Source organism: Nycticebus coucang, chromosome X (assembly GCF_027406575.1).
Source record: "Nycticebus coucang isolate mNycCou1 chromosome X, mNycCou1.pri, whole genome shotgun sequence".
In the NCBI taxonomy this organism is placed as follows: domain Eukaryota; kingdom Metazoa; phylum Chordata; class Mammalia; order Primates; family Lorisidae; genus Nycticebus; species Nycticebus coucang.
This window is the reverse complement of record NC_069804.1, coordinates 79424731-79444938: the sequence shown is the minus strand read 5'-3', so window position 1 is coordinate 79444938 and position 20208 is coordinate 79424731. Positions and strand designations below refer to the sequence as shown.

General features: G+C 49.0%; 3 protein-coding genes across 4 annotated transcripts; 2 read left to right on the top strand and 1 right to left on the bottom strand.

Annotated features, from left to right (window-relative positions):
* Nucleotides 1-1601: 1601 nt before the first annotated feature.
* On the top strand, nt 1602-6305 carry IL2RG (interleukin 2 receptor subunit gamma). Its single transcript, XM_053579171.1, has 8 exons — nt 1602-1773; nt 1992-2145; nt 2356-2537; nt 2742-2881; nt 3293-3455; nt 4929-5076; nt 5441-5510; nt 5856-6305. Exons 1-8 carry the CDS (start codon nt 1659-1661, stop codon nt 6039-6041), a joined length of 1158 nt encoding a protein of 385 aa, XP_053435146.1. The 5' UTR covers nt 1602-1658; the 3' UTR covers nt 6042-6305.
* A 213-nt stretch (nt 6306-6518) lies between these two features.
* On the top strand, nt 6519-9388 carry CXHXorf65 (chromosome X CXorf65 homolog). Its single transcript, XM_053579188.1, has 6 exons — nt 6519-6857; nt 6963-7049; nt 7268-7402; nt 8501-8569; nt 8936-9042; nt 9258-9388. The coding sequence occupies exons 1-6, from the start codon at nt 6833-6835 to the stop codon at nt 9357-9359; spliced, it is 525 nt and encodes a 174-aa protein (XP_053435163.1). The 5' UTR covers nt 6519-6832; the 3' UTR covers nt 9360-9388.
* Nucleotides 9389-9828: 440 nt separating this feature from the next.
* On the bottom strand, nt 9829-19137 carry FOXO4 (forkhead box O4). Of its 2 annotated transcripts, XR_008377691.1 has the most exons (4): nt 18210-19137; nt 11916-12617; nt 11561-11755; nt 9829-11239 (listed from the first exon to the last, which is right to left on the bottom strand). XR_008377691.1 is itself a non-coding variant. In XM_053580850.1 (3 exons), exons 1-3 carry the CDS (start codon nt 18690-18692, stop codon nt 11232-11234), a joined length of 1548 nt encoding a protein of 515 aa, XP_053436825.1. In that variant the 5' UTR covers nt 18693-19136; the 3' UTR covers nt 9829-11231. The 2 variants fall into 2 exon arrangements, 1 of the variants encoding a protein (XP_053436825.1); XM_053580850.1 differs by having other exon boundaries at nt 11561-12617; nt 18210-19136.
* Nucleotides 19138-20208: the final 1071 nt, after the last annotated feature.

The window sequence follows — 20208 nt, the reverse complement described above, 5'->3', positions numbered from 1 at the left end:
CTGTGGTGGGCACCTATAGTCCCTGCTACTCGGGAGGCTGAGGCAAGAGAATTGCCTAAGCCCAAGAGCTGGAGGTTGCTGTGAGCTGTGACGCCATAGCACTCTAACCAAGGCAATAGGTTGAGACTCTGTCTCAAAAAAAAATTAAAATTAAAAATAATAAAGGGTGGGCTTGACTCCTCGGCTCCTAAAAGAGTTGTGAGTCAAGCCCCAGCATGCTGGAATAAAATCCTCTTGCTGTTTGCATCAAAAAAAAAATAATAATAATAAGGGGTGGGGTGGTCCCCATAGCTTAGTGGGTAGGGCACTGGCCACATACACTGAGGCTGGCAGGTTCAAACCTGACTGGAGCCAGCTAAACAACAACAACTGCAACCAAAAAATAGCTGGGCATTGTGGCAGGCACCTGTAGTCCCAGCTACTTGGGAGGCTGAGGCAAGAGAATCGCTTAAGCCCAAGAGTTTGAAGTTGCTGTGAGCTGTGAGCTGTGATGCCACAACACTCTACCGAGGGCAACAAAATAAGACTCTGTCTCTAAAAAAAAAACAATGACAAAAAAAAAAAAAAAAACAATGACAACTGTAACAAAAAATAGCCAGGAGTTGTGGTGGGCGCCTGCAGTCCCAGCTACTTGGTAGGGTGAGGCAAAAGAATTGCTTAAGCCCAAGAGTTTGATGTTGCTGTGAGCTGTGACACCATAGCACTCTAACCAAGGCAATAGGTTGAGACTCTGTCTCAAAAAAAATTAAAATTAAAAATAATAAAGGGTGGGGTGGTCACCGTAGCTCAGTGGGTAGGGCACTGGCCACATACACCGAGGCTGGCAGGTTTGAACCCGACTGGAGCCAGATAAACAACAACTGCAACCAAAAAATAGCTGGGCATTGTGGCAGGCACCTGTAGTCCCAGCTACTTGGGAGGCTGAGGCAAGAGAATCACTTAAGCCCAAGAGTTTGAAGTTGCTGTGAGCTGTGATGCTACGACACTCTACTGAGGGCAACATAATGAGACTCTGTCTCAAAAAAATAAATAAATAAAAATTGGGCGGCCCCTGTGGCTCAAGGAGTAGGGCGCCGGTCCCATATGCCGGAGGTGGCGGGTTCAAACCCAGCCCCGGCCAAATAAAAAAAATAAAAATAAAAATAAATAAATAAATAAAAATTAAAAAAAGGGTGATGAGCCAAAGAAGGAGCGTAGTGTAGAATGGGGAGGGTAGAGGTTCAGACCCTCTACTATATGATATAATAATTTAGAGGAGAAGTGATTGGGAATGGTTGTAGTGGTACCGAACAGATCCTTCCCAGGGTTTAGGTGGCGGAAGGTTCTTAAGTCTATGACACTACTAGATACCCAGACTTTATTTAATACCACCCTATAGCCACAGCGGTTCTCAACCTGTGGGTTGCAACCCACAGGAACTGTATTAAAGGGCCACAGCATTAGGAAGGTTGAGAACCACTGCTATAGCAGAACCTAATCTCCTAGAAACTTAGCCTATGTCACCCTACACATTTGCCACGCCCTCTGTAAAGCCCTGGTTTCTAGGTTCTTTCCACCGGAAGCTATGACAGAAGGAAATGTGTGGGTGGGGAGGGGTAGTGGGTGAGGGGCCCAGGTTCCTGACACAGACGATACCTAGGGAACGAAGAGCAAACGCCATGTTGGGGCCATCATCACCACTCAGATCCCTCTTATTCCTGCAGCTCCTTCTGCTGGGGGTGGGATTGAACACAACAGTCCTGACGCTCAATGGGAATGAAGACATCACAGCTGGTGGGAAATCTGGGACTGGTGGGGGTTGGTGAGAAGGGAGGTTGTGGGAAGAGGCCAAGCAAAAATCTGCAGTCTGCCACTGGCCACTGCAACCATGCGGGCAGAATGAAGAGTAGAATGGGAAGGGCAAGGGGAAAATGTTCTTTCTCTCATGCTACTCTTTCTGACCATTGTTTTTTTCTCTTCTCCTCCCCCTCTTCGTTTTCTCCTCAATCTAGATTTCTTCCGGATCTCTATGCCTCCTAGGTCCCTCAATGTTTCCTCCCTGCCCCTCCCAGAGGTTCAGTGTTTTGTGTTCAATGTTGAATACATGAACTGTACTTGGAACATCAGCTCTGAGCCTCAGCCTACCAACCTGACTCTGCGCTATTGGTATAAGAAGGGAAGGCGGGTAGCACAGGGGTGGAAGAAGAGGTAGACTGGATCAGAGACCAAGAAACAGGGTAGCTAGCCCCCCAGGTGTCCCATTCTTTTCTCATGGTGTAAGGCATAAATCAGTTCAGAGGAGGTAAGGCTGGGCTATGGATCTCTGCAGTATCCAAATTGGTCCCACTGTTCCTCTTCCTTCCAACCCTTTTCCAGGTACAAGAACTCTGATAATGATGTCCAGGAGTGTGGCCATTATCTATTCTCCGAAGAGATTAGTTTTGGCTGTTGGTTACAAAAAAAGGAAATCCATCTCTACCAAACATTTGTTGTCCAGCTTCAGGACCCACGGGAACCCATGAGGCAGGCTACACAGATACTGAAACTGCAGAATCTGGGTAATTTGGAAAGAAGTCAAGAGCCAGGGATAGTGTGGGATATTGGAGTCTAAGCAGTGGTATTCTTTCACTGTAAGGGTACATGGGCATAAAAGAGGAGGTAGGGGATTAGGATGGGAAGGGAGGAGGGGTAAGGAGCATTACCTTCAGGATCCTGACTTATCTAGGCCAGGGGAATGACCACACATGCACACATATCTCCAGTGATCCCCTGGGCTCCAAAGAATCTAACCCTTCGCAACTTGAGTGACTCTCAGCTAGAACTGAGCTGGAACAACACATACTTGGACCATTGCTTGGAGCACCTGGTGCAGTACCGGAGTGACCGGGACCACAGCTGGACTGTGAGTGACTGGGGAAGTCAATGTAGCAGCTGAGCCCAAGCAAGTGGGGATCAAGTATTCAATTCGCCAGATAGAAAAACCTGATATCAAGCTCCTGTTTTCTGCCTCCCAGTTCCTCTACTCATCCCCACCCTCCTCCAAATCCTTTCCCTATTTTCAGCAGTGAGTCTTCATTGAGGATTGCCTACCCATACTCTTTTGGATACCAGATAAACAAGTAAACAAAAGGAATTCATTATGGGGATCTGTAGAGGAGGCATTAGATTGAAGTCAGTGTGGCTTGAGTAGTCAAGACAGGAGGGAGGAACTGTGAAGAATCAGAGATGTCATGGGGTGGAATAGAGTGAAGGAGTACATTTTAATTCTATCATCTTTTATAGACACCTTTTCCTCACCCTCTTTCTCCCCAAGGAACAATCAGTGGATCACAGACATCACTTCTCCCTACCTAGTGTGGATGGGCAGAAACTCTACACATTCCGTGTTCGGAGCCGCTTTAACCCACTCTGTGGAAGTGCTCAGCATTGGAGTGAATGGAGCCATCCAATCCACTGGGGAAGCAATACTTCAAAGGGTAAAATGGGTCTAATACTATGTACATGACCCCAATTTATGAGTCCAACACTCCAACCTTTCCATTGTTTTTTTAGTATTAAATAAGCTTTATTTTAAAATGTTAAAAACATGATTCCAGGCTCGGCACCTGTGGCTCAAGTGGCTAAGGCACCAGCCACATACACCTGAGCTGGCGGGTTCGAATCCAGCCCAGGGCCTGCCAAACAACAATGATGGCTGCAACCAAAAACTAGCCAGGCGTTGTGGCGGGCGCTTGTAGTCCCAGCTACTTGGGAGGCAGAGGCAGGAGACTTGCTTAAGCCCAGGAGTTGGAGGTTGCTGTGAGCTGTGATGCCACAGCACTCTACCCAGGGTGACAGCTTGAGGCTCTGTCTCAAAAAAAAAAAAAAAAAAACATGATTCTAGTTTTTTGTTTTTTTTTTTGAGACAGTCTCAAGCTGTCGCTCTGGGTAGTGACACAGCTCACAGCAACCTCAAACTCTTGGGCTTAAGCAATTCTCTTGCCTCAGCCTCCCAAGTAGCTGGGATTACAGGCACCCACCACAACGCCTGGCTATTTTTTGGTTGTAGTTGTCACTGTTGTTTGGCAGGCCGGGGCTGGATTCAAATCTGCCAGCTCCAATGTATGTGGCTGACACCCTAGCTGCTGAACTACAGGCGCCAAGCCAACACTCCAACCTTCGTAATACCACTGTTTTTTTTGCTGTACCTCCCATCTCTAAGCCCCCTAAACTTAGTGCCTTATCTATCTCCCCTGGCTGTTCATCCCCAGCCCCTAGAAAACAGGGCTTTTCTGGGTAGGGTTGGATTGCTGTGTTGTTGCAGTAGGGGAGTTGATTGAGAAGGAGACTGAGTAGGATTTCCCTACAGCATTCCCAGAGAGCCTGCATGGCGAAGAAGGATTTGGAATCAGACAGATCTAGGCTCTGCCACATACTACTTCTTTTGTTTCTTTCTTTTTTTTTTTTTTTTAGAGACAGTGTCTCACTTTGTCACCCTCGGTAGAGTGCTGTGACATCACAGCTCACAGCAACCTACAGCTCTTGGGCTTAGGCTATTTTCTTGCCTCAGTCTCCTGAGTAGCTAAGCCCCCTAAACTTAGGCGCCCTCCACAATGCCCGACTACAGGCGCCCTCCACAATGCCCGGCTATTTTTTTGTTGTTGTTGCAGTTTGGCCAGGGACAGGTTTGAACCTGCCACCCTCGGTATATGGGGCCAGTGCCCTACTCACTGAGCCACGGGCACTGCCCCACATACTACTTCTTTGGCCTTGAGCACGTCACTAACCTCTTCATTTCTTCACCCATAAAAAGGAAATAATAATTGTCCCTTCCGCTCAGGAGCTGTTGTGAGGATTAAGTATAGGGAATGTGTTTAGCGTGGAGCCCCAAGTTGGAGCTTTACAAATGTTGGCACGTAGTAGGGGTACTACAGATGTAAGGTTTATTTTCCTTTTCTATTTTCCTATAGAAAATCCTTCGTTGTATTCCTTCCCAGCCTTTTGGCTAACGTCAAGTGGGGAGAATCCTTCATTTTTTACACTGGAAGCTGTGCTTATCCCCCTTGGTTCTATGGGATTGATTATTTGCCTCATCTGTGTGTATTGCTGGCTGGAACGGTGAGATTTTGGAAAGCCTAGAAAAGTGAGGTGGGGATGGCTGGGAATAGTAGAGGAGGGTTATTTTAGGGTCTCCAGGAGTAGAAGGTGGGACAGTAAGGAATGGGGGATCACTCAAGAGGGCAAGATAGGGCGGTGCCTGTGGTTCAAAGGAGTAGGGTGTCATCCCCATATACCGGAGGTGGCGGGTTCAAACCCAGCCCTGGCCAAAAACTGCCAAAAAAAAAAAAGAGGGCAAGATAATGGAAGGAAACCACAGGCACAAAGAACACAGAATCACTTCATTCTGTATAGGACAACTGGGAGAAGAGTAAGCAAAAAACTTTAACCTGTGTGTTCCTGCTTCCTATTTCTCTTCCATAAGGACAATGCCCCGAATTCCCACCCTCAAGAACCTAGAGGATCTTGTTACTGAATACCATGGGAACTTTTCGGTGAGAATCCTGTCATAAGCATGCTGCAGTCTGTCAACTGCCAACTGCCTGCTAGCAAGACAGACAGGGGTGGGAGGTGGGTAGAGGGGAGGGAGAGGGGGCCTGCACTAACTGTCAGGATGTGGCCTACCAAATGGTGGATAGGTTAGACAGAGAGGGAGACACACAGAAGAAAGGATTATAGATAGAATGAAGTGAATGAAACAGTGGTATTGGGGGCACAAGAGTCTGTGCGTCCCTTCCATAATCATAGTGGTTGCAGACATCGTGAGAGCTCCTTTGGCACAGAGCCTGGGTCCTTTTACTTCCTGCCTCTAATTGACCTCTGGACTTATCTGTCTTTAGGCCTGGAGTGGTGTGTCTAAGGGATTGGCGGAGAGTCTGCAGCCAGACTACAGTGAAAGACTCTGCCTCGTCAGTGAGATTCCTTCAAAAGGAGGGACCCTTGGGGAGGGACCTGGGGGCTCCCCTGGCAACCAGCATAGCCCCTACTGGGCCCCCCCATGCTATACCCTGAAGCCTGAAACCTGAGCCCTGACCCCCTAACAGAAACCCAAGGAACTATAGGCACTAACTTCCCTTTATCCAACCAGTCTTGGTCTGACCCCTCTGTGGCTGATATTAAATATTGTGCCCCTGTGTAACTGTCCCTTTATTCAGTATCCCCTATTTGAAAATTGCCCCTTTGCCCTGTACATGTTTTTCATCTCCCTCAATCTAGCCCTTCATTTTCTCCCTCCATCCCTGTTTCCATTTACCCTTCAATTGTTCCTGAATTAAAGATAAATAAAGTTTTTGTTGATAATCATCAAGACTGTCTATTACGTGCCAGGGAGAAAGGGAATATGAGGTGCAATGAGGGTGGGAGTTGTGCTGAGGGTAGCAAAAAGTAGTAGACCTGCTGTGGAAGTGGTAAAAGAGTACTGTTCTGGAAACTTATCGCCAGGTGTCCTGCACTCATTCCCTTGTCCAATTTAGGGTTGGATTTACCATGTTGCCCCCATGCCTAACCAATCTGTTACAGGCTCCACCCAAGTTCTTCTCTCCTTATCCTTACTCCACTTTCTGCCTCATATACCACTTCTGACCTCATAATCCCTCAACTGCAGCCTCAGGCCCCACCCCTAGGGAATGCTGGTTATCCACAACTGCTAATAACTCTCTCCACCTGCCCAGTCTGGGCCTCCTCAGCCTATGAGATCCATCTGACTCTCCAGTCCGCCAACCCCATGGGTCTACTTGGTTCTCTAAGACCTCCTAAACACCCTCCTTCTCCATGACTCATCAGGGTACTCTCCAAGCAGTGACACCATCTTGAGAGCATGTTCATCTTCATCAAACATGGAGGTGAGGGGCAGCACCAAATTGGAGTCTGTGTATGGGGGGAAGTAGAGACCAATGAAGTGGTACAACTAGAGAAGAGGCCACATGCCTCATCCCATCTCTTCTCAGATAATCAGCAGTTTCTGGTCAATGTCAATTGCTCTGTCCTCCTGTTGCTACATTACACCCGAAATAAAGTGGGGTTGCCTAAAACAGGTGAGGAGTTTGGGGGAGGGGACTAATGGCCAAGGGTCAGAGGTAGTAGAGTCATCCTTAGCCCCCAAATCCTTAGAAGAAGGAAGGCCTGGCAAGAAGGAAGTCCCTCACTTGCATCCTTACAGCTTCCTCCAATTCATTCTGTATAGGATCACTGGCCCCTTTGGCTTCCACTCTCTTTCCTTAGCTTCCCCAATTACCCTGTGGCCTCCCTCCAGACACCATCGACTTGTGTGATGAAACGGGGACAATGAAGTTGCTTTTCCTGATGAAGACCCCTGGAGACAATGCCAGCAAATTCCTTACAGCTCGAAGCACCTATTACGTTTGTAAGGTGGAGCGTGGGGCACCAGGTAGTGGTTTGGGAATGTTCCCCAGAAATAGAACAAGGCCATCAAGATGAATTGTGAACCTTGTCTTTAAAATAGGGCAGCCTCAATTAGATCCAAATCGACCATCTCAAGTTAGTCTAAGAAGGGAGGTTTTGATGGAGGGAGGAGAATGGGTGGGGCCACATCTACCGTGCATCTTAGAATGGGTACAGGCGAAACTTACTAAAGGCAGAATACAAATGCCTACATACAGTAACAAAGAAAATTCCATGAAGGCTACGTTGAACAGTTTGATGAGAATATTTCAGATTGTATATGAATCCCGCACATTGTACCCTTGATTGCACTAATGTACACAGCTATGATTTAACAATAAAAATAAATAAATTTAAAAAAATTAAAAAAAAGTTAGTCTAAGAAAAGGCACTGAGCAGGAGTGTGACCCCATCTGTACTGAAAATAGAAAAATTATCCAGGCATTGTGGTGGGCACCTGCAGTCTCAGCTACTTGGGAGGCTGAGGCAGAAGGATTGCTTGAACCCAAGAGTTTGAGGTTGTTGTGAAGTAGGCTGATGCTAGGGCACTCGAGAGACAGAATGAGACTCTCTCTCTCTAAAAAAAAAAAGGCTGGGCGCCTGTAGCTCAGCGGCTAAGGTGCCAGCCACATACACTGGAGCTGGTGGGTTCCAATCCAGTCCAGGCCTGTCAAACAACAACAACTACAACCAAAAAATGGCCAGGCATTGTGGCGGGCGCCTGTGGTCCTAGCTACTTGGGAGGCTGAGACAAGAGAATCGCTTAAGTCCAAGAGTTTGAGGTTGCTGTGAGCTGTGACACCACAGCACTCTACCGGGCAACATAATGAAACTCTGTCTCAAAAAAAAAAGAAAAGAAAGAAAAGAAAAGGCACTGTCTCTGTACCAATAGGTTAAGTTCACACATACCATATCCCCTCGTCTGTCCTAGGGTCCATACCATAACTCTTCCATATCTAAGGGGAAGAAATAAGATTCAACTAGTTCAAGGTAGTGTTTAGTGTTAGGATCCTAAAATCTTGGGCTTCAGAGAGGTGGAGACTGGGCAAAAGGGGTTGGGGACAGCAAACTGCTATGTTCACAGGGACAAGACTTGAGAATTCCTACAGAGCTTTCGTGCCCCTCCTGAAGAATCCAGAGCCTGAGCTAATTGGTAAGGAGTGTAATGGGAGAAGGAAGAACAAGGAGGGGTCTGTATATAGCTGTGTGTTGAAGAACATAGAGTGAGACTAAGATCCCCCACATGACAGGTAGGGTCATAGGAGCCTGGGAAAGGGGGTACAGGATCCAGGTCCACTTTAGGAGGGATGTTTAGCTCAAACTAGGTCAAATATGCATGTGTTACTCCCCTGTTCCCCCATTTCTTGGCTACCTTCTCAGTCTATCTCCCTACCACCACCTCATCATTTCTATCTTAGGCCAGATTGCTCCAGTTGACTGTTTGTTTGAATGATGGGAGGGTCTGGATGGGTAAGGTTTCTAGGCCTCAGAGGTGCAGATGCCATTTCCTTGTTCCTAGATGCCCTGCGCACACAATGTGACTTCCTGGAGAGAAGCAGAGTGAAGTTGCTTAGAACCCAAGAAGCCAAGAAGGTCGTTCCAATTGAATCTTCTGTGAACCTCCCAGTAAGTCTCCCTGAATATGGTCTGTCCCAGCACGCCCCTCTCCCCATTGCCCGACTGAATATTCCTCCACCCTGGCCCTGGGATAAATTTCCTTTCCAAATCCAACATCTATGTTCAAGATCTGCCTCCAACCGTTTTTGTCCTTCCTTTGGCCCTAGGTTGGAGAAACCTTCCCTGAAGGGGCCTCTTTTTTATCTACTTACTTTCTTTTCTAGCCCAAATCACCAGGAAAATCAGATGAAGAGGCGCCCACTCGCAGGGGTCCGCTCTTTAAGACCAGAGCAGACTTTCTCAGTAGGAGGGATAAACATCGCTAACTCAATAAAGTGACCAAGTGAGAGCAGTATTACTAGGTATGAAATTACTGGTATTTAATGTGAGACTTCTTTTTCTAGGAAGACTCCTTCGCCTAATATCTGCACTAAGACTTAAGTATGCCCCAGGCTCTGAGGCTGGATGGGAGCAGCAGGAGAGGGCTGGGGCCAGCACTTGGGTGGGGGTAAGGAAAGACTGTGAAGTTTAGTACAATGAACCTTTGAGGGACTGAGTGGGGGTGGGGTCTTCTCAAACCAGACTACCTCCCCTATCTCATAGCCAGCCTACTCAGGCTGAGGTTAGGTGTCCCTCCCCCACCACACTCCACCACCTCCCTGGGCTGAAATTCCTCCACCCCCACCTCTCTGCCTCTGGGCAGTTCCTCCACCCTGCCTGCTCTCTCCTCCTTTGCCTTCCTCCCATCCTCCCCTTTATCCGAGGAGAGCAGCAAGGCAGCAGAAACAAGAGAGCTGGTTATAGGCATTTATTGAATTTATTCATTTATTGATTTGACACACTTCCCCACTCCAATCTAGCACATGATACAATCTGGGTAGGCCAGGCACTGACACAGGAAATGATGGGAACCCACAGCAGGGGCGGGGGAGAGGACAAAGCAAAGGGCACTAGGGGAGGGGCCGCTTGGGGGCTGGGGGGGAGGAGCCCCAGATGGCTTCCCTGGCAGGTGCTAGTAAACCTGATCCACATTCCCCCATCCGCGCTCATTTCCCAGACCCTCAGCCAAGCTTCTCAGCTACCCCTTTCCACGCTCCTCCCCTCCCCCCTGCCTGCCACCACACACTTCTACATAACCCCTGCAGTCAGGGAAGGGGAAGAAGGGAAGGGACCTTGAGCAGGGAGGCCTCCATACCTAACTTTACCACCCTAAATCTTTCCCTCATTCTATTCTCTCCCCCCCTTCCCAGGCCCCAAGCTAATTCCAGGCTTTCAATGCACTCTCCCACTGTAGCACTAACTCACACTAGAAGAGTGTGGCTGCACCCCAACACCACACACTCCCAAGCACAAGTTGACAGAATGAGGGGATATGGCTTTTCCTTAGGGAAACTTTAAAGCATTATGCACAGACCTTTTTCTAGACCTGGTCCAGGTAAGAGGTCTTCCCCTTCCTTGTTCACTGTTACTTCTCACTCCTCCCCCATTTCCCTGTGTCTCAGCTAGTATATTGTCTGTAGTGTTTGTATCATGTCACTATGACAAAGCCTTCAGAAAGAAAAAGCATTCTCTCCATCACTAGCACCTTGCCACTGTTAAAAATCTCTATATTTGTGTTTATATTTCTTTAAAAGTTTATAAAAAGCCTTTCTGTTATCTGCAGCTCTGTGCTCAGATCTTGGCCATTTCAGATCCCTTCTACCCCCCACCCACACCACTGGCCTAAGGGGGCCACTGCATAAAAACTCCAGGCTGACCTAGCCTGGTCCAGCTCAGATAAGACTCTCTACAAAAAATCCTGCTTCCAAAGGCAGGGGTAAGGCCACTGGTGACTTCACATTTCCAACAGCATTGCTCGCCCCTGCTACAAAGCCTAGGGGGTGGGAATGGGGAAGCCAAGGATGGCTCCTGAGAGGGGACCTTACCCCCTAAATTGGCACAGTGAAAATAAACCCTCTCCCTTTCCCCCTCCCACTTTCCTCCCCCCATAGTCCCCACTAGGGCAGCTTTATCTTTATAATTTCCTCAACACCCGTGTGCCTGTGTGCTTGCTTGCTTGCGTGCATGATTAGACCCCACCCTAGCTCTAAAGCAGGATCCCAATTTCCTGGAGAGGGCTCAAGGGTAAAAAGTGGATATGGACACTGGACACGCTTGGGTCCACCTCTCAAGCAGGAGACAAAGCTTCCAGCCATGACTCAGGGATCTGTGGGAAGAAGAAATGGAGGACAAAGTAAGGGGCTTATCTGGGGCATGTCAACTTTCCATCAAGATTCACACCAAGGAAAATAGAAACACCTCCCTCCCTCCACACACACCTCTTCTGTGTTACCTTGCAGGGGTGGGCACTGCTGAGGGATCTGGAGGTCTCATCTGGACACTATGCCATTGTAATCTGACATCATTTTCTGGAGCTCTAGCTATCCCTTGTTCTAAAGCTCCCCCTTGCTCAGATCATGGAACTAGCTGGGCACGTAGGAGGAGGGCCATAAGTTGTAAAAGCAATGGTGATTAGGAGGTGCTGTACCTGGCTCAAAGTTGAAGTCCAGTCCCTCGCCCCCATCCATGAGGTCACTGATGATGTTATCCATGTCACACTCCAGGTTCTCCATATACATATCAAGATCTAGATCCTGAGGCATTCTGTCTTGGCTTGCAGCTTCAGTAGGGAGTGTGAGCACTGGAGTCCCCAGGGTCTTGGGGATGGGAGCACCTGCCATGACTGAAGGTGGTGCTATCATAGAAAGGGTGGGGACCAGACTGCTGGGGCCTGGAGCCTCTAGGGGCTTAGGACATAGGCCGACTCCTGTGGCCAGCTTACTGGAGGAAGGTATCCCTCCCAGCAACAGAAGTGTTGGAACCTGGGACAGAATGGGATCTACCTGGGTCATGAGGACATCAGCAGGGGGTGGTGGCGTATCAGAAGTGAGCAGGGCCTCCAGAGACTGGGAGCTTGAGAAGCACCCTTCTCCTGCTGACAGGGGCCCCTCTGCTGGGCTGAAGAGGGAGGTGCTGTAGGTGTGTAAGGGGCCGGTAACCCCAGGATGCTGCAAAGAGAAGCCAGAGAGACTACTCCGAGAGAGCAGGGAATGGGAAGATGTGAGATTGAGCCCATCTAACAGCTCTAGATCTTCATTTAGAGTGTGAGGAACACCTGCATAGCTGCTGACTGAGGCTGGTATTTCCTCCTCTGCTAGCACCTCTGATTCTGGCCTCATGGGGGATAGTCGGTTGCTGACACTGCTAGCATTTGAACTACTTCGTGGACGAAAGGTGGTCCACACATCGGCTTCCTCACGGTTTCGAGAACAAGGGCTGCCTGACCACTTGGCAAAGTGGCCAACAGGGCTCGTTGAAGTGGCACCTTCAGATGGAGCTGGCAACACAGGTGGTTTCTTCTTGGGGGCCTTGGTGCGGCCCCGGAGCAGCTTGTTGCTGCTATCCATGGAGGCAGCCCGGCGGCGGGGTGCCTTGCCACTCTTGCCTCCCTCTGGGTTCAGCATCCACCAAGAACTCTTGCCAGTGGCCTCATTGTGAACCTTGATGAACTTGCTGTGCAGGGACAGGTTGTGGCGAATTGAGTTCTGGAGGGGGCAGAAGCAGCAGGAAAGGGGCATGAGGTGTACATAGGGGAGGTCAGTGGCTAGAAGTAGTCTTAAAGGATGGTGAGATACAACAGGGGTGTTCCTGGAGATTTTGGTTCCTCCCCCAGGGGGTAAACTGGCAAGACTGAAGTGCGAATGGGTGTGGGGAATGTGGGGGAGGAAACCAAACACAGTTACTACCCCAAGACTAGCAGACTTCTCTTCACAGGGGCAGGGGAGACAATGCGATAACAAGCTACTGTAGAGGGCATGGTGCTCACCCTGGAAAAGCTCCCAGCACTATGCTACTCCTGGGTCTTGGGAGAGGGAGGGTGTCTGGTTCTGGTGGGGGAGATGTCCTCCTGGGCCAGGAAGAACTAGATTCAGCTGGGAAAAAGCATTCCATCCCTTTCCTTGAGTGCAGGTTTAGGTGGAGTTTACAGGACAGTGGTGTAACATCAGCCCAGGACTGACTCACCACCCTGCCCTGAGCCAGTTTTCTGAATAGGCTGAAGAGCTAGAATCTCAGCACAGCTGGTGCTCCATTCCCCACAGAGCATTTGGGCTCTATAGGATTTGAAGATTTCTTTTTTTCTGAATCTCAGCCTTATTTTTCCCAATCTATGACACATACCCTCAACTACATTCAGTCCAGGCTTCTCTCACTCTGCCTTAGATACACAAAATACAACCCCTCTTCCCTTTTCCTAGGAAAGATCTCCTGTCTCTAAATTCTATTAGTTCAACAAGCTTAAGTTCCACCTCTTTTATAAGGGTGGTTGCTTGACTTCAGCAGCCACATTTATTTATGTATTTACTTATTTGAGACAGCGTCTGACTTTGACGCCATGGTGTCACAGCTCACAGCAACCTCAAACTCTTGGGCTCAAGTGATTCTCTTGTCTCAGCCTCCCCCGTAGCTGGGACTACAGGTGCCCACCACAATGCCTACCTATTTTTAGAGATGGGGGTCTCTGGCTCAGGCTAGTCTGCAACCTGTGAACTCAGGCAATCCACCTGCCTTAATCTCCCATAGTGCTAGGATTACAAGCGTGAGCCACCGTCCCTAGCATAGCCTTCAAATTTTCTTTCTTTTCTTTCTTTCTTCCTTCCTTCCCTTCCTTTCTTTTCTTTCTTTTTTTCTTTCTCTCTTGACAGAGTCTCACTTTGTTGCCCTCAGTAGAGTACCATGACGTCACAGCTCACAGCAACCCCCAGCTCTTCTACTTAGGTGATTCTCTTGACTCAGCCTCCCGAGTAGCTGGGAGTACAGGCTTCCACCACAACGCCCGGCTATTTTTTTTGTTGCAGTTTGGCCAGGGCCGGGTTTGAACCTGCCACCATCGGTATATGGGCCCGGCGCCCTATACACTGAGCCACAGGCGCTGCCCTTTTTTTTTTTGAGACAGAGTCTCAAGCTGTCATCCTGGGTAGAGTGCCTTGGTGTCAGAGCTCACAGCAACCTCAAACTCTTGGGCTTAAGCAATTCTCTTGCCTCAGCCTCCCAAGTAGCTGGGACTACAGGCACTCACCCAGCTATTTTTTTTTTGTTGTTATTGCAGCTGTCATTGTTTAGCCAGCCTGGGCCCGTTTGAACCCGCCAATCTTGGTGTATGTGGCCAGCGCCCTACCCACTGAGCTATGGGCACCGCCAAATTTCTTCTTTTTTTTTCTTTGTACAGAATCTCAAGCTGTCTCCCTGGGTAGAGTACAGTGGCGTCATAGCTCACAGTAACCTCCAACTTGAGCTCAAGCGATCCTCTTGCCTCAGTTTTTCTATTTTTAGTAGAGATGGGGGTCTAACTTTTGCTCAGGCTGGTCTCGAACTCGAAGGTCAAGCAATCCACCGGCCTCAGCCTCCCAGAGTGCTAGGACCTTCAAATTTCTTGTAAAACATATTAAATATGTTCCACACAATTTTACACCCAATCTGTATTGTGTTGTTTATGGTTTCATGTAATTTGTCTCATCAAGAGTAAGTGCCAAGGTCACAGATAAGGTCCTCCAGTCCCACACCCCCCAACAGTGCCCTCTCAGAGTGCCAAGAACACAGCACATACCCAATATGTACTCAAGTTCAGAGTATATAATCAATATTTGTTGCCTGACTGGTGAAAGGCCCCTGAGTGACAATCATGAGGTTCCCCTTTAGCTTCTGCCAGCTCTTGAGTGCCTTGAGTATTGGAACCTATGTATTTTTCCTTCCTCCTTCTAGGAGGAAGGTGATATTCTATTAGGGTTATGCTTCTTTTCTTCCAGTGGCCCACTTGGATTGGCAGCATTTGAAGCCTCCAGTGCAGCTTATTATTATTATTATTTTTTTTTTTGTAGAGACAGAGTCTCACTTTATGGCCCTCGGTAGAGTGCCGTGGCCTCACACAGCTCACAGCAACCTCCAACGCCTGGGCTTAAGCGATTCTCTTGCCTCAGCCTCCCGAGTAGCTGGGACTATAGGCGCCCGCCACAATGCCTGGCTATTTTTTGGTTGCAGTTTGGCCGGGGCCGAGTTTGAACCCGCTACCCTCGGTATATGGGGCCGGGGCCTTACCAACTGAGCCACAGGCGCTGCCCAGCTTATGTTTTTTTTTTTTGAGACAGAGCCTCAAACTGTCACCCTGGGTACAGTGCTGTGGCATCACAGCTCACAGCAACCTCCAACTCCTGGGCTCAAGCGATTCTCCTGCCTCCACCTCCCAAGTAGCTGGGACTACAGGCGCCCACCACAACTCCCTGCTATTTTTTTTTGGTTGCAGCCATCGTTGTTTGGCAGCCCAGGCTGGATTTGAACCTGCCAGCTCAGGTGTATGTGGCTGGCGCCTCAGCCACTTGAGCCACAGGCGCTGCGCCAGTGCAGCTTATTTTTACTGGTTGCTGCAGGCTAGTTTTACCATGGTTTTGATTTTTTCCCCCTCTGGGAACCTGCTTTCTTTTCCCTACCTACTTCCTAGCTCCTTTCCCCCAGTTCTCAGGAATTTGTGCATAAACTCTCTAACCTTGGGGCCATTTGACCTCCCACACGGAGCTCTTTGGTTTAGAAACTCAGGAAGGCCCTGAAAGGCTTGATGAAACTAGGAGGCTGAGGCAATGGACAATCAGAAACCGCTTGTGTTTCTCTGACTGGTGCTCTAACAGCAGACCCCTTGCCTGGGGAATGATGCTCGAGCAGCTTCCTGTTCCAGGGCTTTTCAGCCAAATAAAGTCCTTGTGTCCCTGGGACCTTCTTGTAATGGCACTGCAACTATTCTGGCTGTGGTGATGCTTCTAGCTCCTTCATGGAGTCACACTTGTCAGTCCATCTGGGCTCATAGTAACTGAGGATCACAGTAACTTCTGGCACCATGATTTCCTCCCCTTTCATCCTCTAACTCTGGGTCTACTGAGAAGGCCAATTCCCTTCCTTACTACTTATGGCACAGCCTCTTAACTAGAGAGGTCAGTTCTCTAGAAGCCTATAACTCCTATGTGTGAAAGAGGGGGTGACTGCTAATTGCTCCCCAAGTCACCTAACCTAAGCTTTCTTGTTCTAAGTGAGCGATGCCCCCTGCTGGGGTGGGAGTAACCTTGGCACATCTTCAGGGAAGCCAGTTCAGGTGTAAGACTTTCCCCTCAGAAAGGGTAGGGAAGCCTCGCAAGTCCCAGGCTCAGCCTGATTTGGCTTTGCTATCATTCCAATGAGAGCAAGCCATGCTTTTGAAGAATAATTTATAGTTAGACCTGAGTTCAAGTTCTCATTCCGCTGCTATTAGGTGAGTTTCCTAACCTTTCTGTATCTAGTTTCCTAATATGTAAAATGTGGACTCTCAAAATAGCTGCAAAGATTAATAAAACAAAATATTTAAAAAAGATTTTGTAGCCAGGTGCAGTGGCTCACGCCTGTAATCCTAGCACTCTGGGACGCTGAGGTGGGTGGATTGCCCTGAGCTCACAGGTTTGAGACCAGCTTGAGCAAGAGCAAGACCCCACCTCTAAAAATAGCCGGGTGTGTGGCAGGTGCCCGTAGTCCCAGCTACTTGGGAGGCTGAGGCAAGAGAACTGCTTGAGCCCAAGAGTTTGAGGTTGCTGTGAGCTATGATGCCATAGCACTCTATAGAGGGTGACAAAGTGAAACTCTGTCTCAAAAAATATATATTTTGTAAACTATAAAGTATTGTATAAGTGTAAATTATAAGGAGGGACCATATTCCCATAGTATAACCAACAATTTGTGGTTATTTCTCTCCCTTTTTAGAGAGAGTCTCACTTTGTTGCCTTGGTAGAGTGCCATAGTGTCACAGCTCACAGCAACCTCTAGCTCTTGGGCTTAGGTGATTCTCCTGCCTCAGTCTCCCCAGTAGCTGGGACCACAGGCACTTGCTACAACACCCGGCTATTTTTTTGTTGCAGTTTGGCTGGGGCTGGGTTCGAACCTGCCACCCTCAGTGTATGCAGCCAGTGCCCTACCCACTAAGTCACAGGTGCTGCACAACTTATGGTTATTTCTTCTAACCTGGAAAGTGAACCTAAGGGAATAGAAAAATAGCTACATAGGTTGGGTCCAAGGAGGGCAGTTCTATATGAGCTGAGATTTTGGTGTGGCAGTCTATCCAGAAATAGTGCCCCTCAGTCACCTGACCCATCTTCTGTTTTTCCCAGTCCCTGGGGATACCACAGATCTGATCCCTCAATCTCTTATACATAAGAGAAGACTCTCTGCTCACTCAACCCTCAGTACTTTGTTATATTCTGACCTCATCACCTATGGAGGTACAAGATTGCAATAGGGGTTAAGCTCCTCAATTCTGTGATTAGAGCCCTGTGCTTCTCAGGGTACATTTTCCAGAGTATCCTATGAGATCTTTCCTCACAGTTCATGGAAGTCCAAGGGAACCCCCAACCTTGTGCTCTAAAATCAGAGCCCTACCTCCTTTTTCGTGACTAATATTCTTCAACAGTAAATGAAGACTTTCCTCCAAAACTTGACTAGTACTGCACAAGGGAGAGTTTTTTGGCATTACAAGGTCAACAAAGCAGCTCACAGCCCCTTTTTTTCTTAATGCATAATAAGATCAGCTACCTTTCCCCATGAATATCACTGTTTTTACCCTTTGACAACCCACTGTCTCCTCTTGGGTAGAGTGGTCCTAGAATAGTACTTCTACATTGAGGTACAAGAAGGCAAACAGGGAATCCAAGTAATCCCACAGGAATGGGAGAAAAGGTGTTGGAGTGGGATGTCGGAAAGAGGGAAAGCTAGGTTTGTTTGGGAAATCTACACAGTTTCTGCTGTATGTAGGATAAAGACTCCTCTGTGGGAATAATTGTTTGGGGCAGCCCAAGCCAAAGTACTAGGAGTGTTGAGCAGCGAGCACAGAATTTGATTTTCTCTAGGGCAGGGACAGTGTCTTATTCATCTGTGATCCTCTAGCATCAATCACTGAGTGGCTTATACTATGTACTAAGTAAACGTTCTGTAAGAGAAGACTGAAGGTGGATCTCTGAGCTTCCCAAAAGGGTGGAGGGGAGACAACAAAAGAGGCTCTGGAGTAGAAGTAAGGGAGCGCAGAGTACCAGGGGTAGATGGTGTTGGGAAGAATGCATGGGGGTCATAGTTACCTTCCATCCTGCCGAGCTGTTGCTGTCGCCCTTGTCCTTGAAGTAGGGCACAGTACGGACCATCCACTCATAGATCTGGGCGAGTGTCAGTCGCTTGTCAGGGGCGCTTTCAATGGCCTGGCTGATGAGTTCTGCATATGACTGATTTCCCCAGGCATTCCGGCGGGAGCCTCCCTTCCGAGGACCTGTTACAGCCCCCAGGATCCCGGGTTGGGGGCCCCCTGCCGGCTCTGGGAGCCTGGAGGGCAACAGGATAGGCTCTGAACGCCCCTCCGTGTGTACCTTCTCTCCCAGACCTGGCTCCACCTCGGGCCGCTCGGACGGCTCTGTAGAGAGCTCTGGTCGGGGAAGGGGCCAGGTGCAGGAGCGGGGACGGCTCTGGGGTTCGAAGTCGGGATCGAGGTCTATGATCGCGGCAGCCTCTGCGGCTGAATTCTCATTCCCTGGATCCATACGTGGAGCTGGACCTCCGCGGTTCAGCATTCAGTGAAGCCTGACACAGTCCCTCACGATGCCTCCCCCGAGGGGGGAAGCACCGAGGGCCGGGAGGCACATTCCTGCCAGTCCTCAGAAAGTCGTGAACTTCCCCTCGCCCCAGGACGCTAAGCCCCGAAACTGTCCCTTACACAGAGTTCTCTGATCCTCTTCCCGACTACAGCCTGCAGGCTCAGAGCTCTTTCTGAGACACCACCTGTAACCTAGGCTGAGCGAAGACACTTTTTCTCCAACCTCTCACTCAGCTTCCTGCTCTTTTAAACCTGAGGCACCCTATCTCGTCGTACATTGCACTCCCATCACCGAACGTCTCCTTAGCTGCAGTTCTCTCCCCTTTTAAGTTGCTGCCCCCCGGACACTCCTCCCAAATTTCCTCCACCCGGATCGCTGCCCTCCCCCACGCCCCGCTTCCCCGCGTCACTTGTCCCTCCCCTAACTCCCCCTCCCCCCGCCTATTCCCTTCTCCCCACTCCTGACAGGGTCCAGGTCCCCGCAGACCCAGCGTCTCTATTCCCGCACCAATTCCCCTATCAACCCCCCCCACCCCCCGCCCCCCGGGTTTCCCTTTTGTTTTGCTCCAAGCAGCGGCCCCCGCCTGACGTCTCTGTTTACCACTCGCTGGGGCAGCCATCTGCGCACGCGCCTCGAGAGCCACTTGGGAAACCGAGTTCTTCAGTCGTGCCACCCTGATCGGTCTTGAGGACTACATCTCCCGTCCGACTTCGCGGCCAGGAGCCCGATACAGCGGCAGGAGAGCGGCGTGGCAGGATATAGGGAGGTGGAATTTTAATTTATTAGCGGTCGCCGCAGACTCTCTTTTCTTAAAAATCGTTGTCCTGGGAGGAGGGAGGGTAAGTGGCGGGCTCTCACCTAATGTACACAATGTGAGGGTGTTCAGCATGCCCCCTGGGTGAAGAACTCAACTACAACTTGAACTTTTCCTTGGAAGTGAGAACAATGTAACCTAAAATTTTGTGCCCTTATATTAATTTAAAATAATTTTTTAAATTAAATCATAGCTGTGTACATTAATGCAATCATGGGGTACAATGTGCTGGTTTTATATACAATTTGAAAAAATTATATCCCAGGTATTGAATGGAACACGTTTGTTCTAAGAAAAAAAAATCATTTCCCTCTTGTACCTCCTTTCACCTCCTCCCTGTATTCTTTTTTTAAAATTGTTATTTATTTATTTAGTTTTTAGAGACAGAGTCTCACTTTATTGCCCTCGGTAGAGTGCCGTGGCGTCATACAGCTCACAGCAACCTCCAACTCCTGGGTTTAAGCGATTCTCTTGCCTCAGCCTCCCGAGCTGGGACTACAGGCGCCCACCACAACGCCCGGCTAGTTTTTTTTTTTTTTTTTTTGGTTGCAGTTTGGCAGGGGGCGAATTTGAACCCTCTAACCTCGGTATATGGGGCCAGCTCCCTACCCACTGAGCCACAGGAGCCACCCTCCTCCCTGTATTCTTTTTTTTTTTTCTTTTTCTTTTTATCTCCTC

What these genes read in the sequence shown, in the direction of transcription:
- IL2RG (XM_053579171.1), top strand. Translation starts at nt 1,659, where the DNA reads ATGTTGGGGCCATCATCACCACTCAGATCCCTCTTATTCCTGCAGCTC. An exon ending in GGGAAGCAATACTTCAAAGG is followed by an intron (nt 3,456 to 4,928) that starts GTAAAATGGGTC and finishes ATTTTCCTATAG; the next exon opens with AAAATCCTTCGTTGTATTCC. An exon ending in AATACCATGGGAACTTTTCG is followed by an intron (nt 5,511 to 5,855) that starts GTGAGAATCCTG and finishes ATCTGTCTTTAG; the next exon opens with GCCTGGAGTGGTGTGTCTAA.
- CXHXorf65 (XM_053579188.1), top strand. Translation starts at nt 6,833, where the DNA reads ATGTTCATCTTCATCAAACATGGAG. An exon ending in CATCTTCATCAAACATGGAG is followed by an intron (nt 6,858 to 6,962) that starts GTGAGGGGCAGC and finishes ATCTCTTCTCAG; the next exon opens with ATAATCAGCAGTTTCTGGTC. An exon ending in AATCTTCTGTGAACCTCCCA is followed by an intron (nt 9,043 to 9,257) that starts GTAAGTCTCCCT and finishes TTTCTTTTCTAG; the next exon opens with CCCAAATCACCAGGAAAATC.
- FOXO4 (XM_053580850.1), bottom strand. Translation starts at nt 18,692, where the DNA reads ATGCTGAACCGCGGAGGTCCAGCTCCACGTATGGATCCAGGGAATGAG. An exon ending in ACAGCTCGGCAGGATGGAAG is followed by an intron (nt 12,618 to 18,209) that starts GTAACTATGACC and finishes TGCCCCCTCCAG; the next exon opens with AACTCAATTCGCCACAACCT.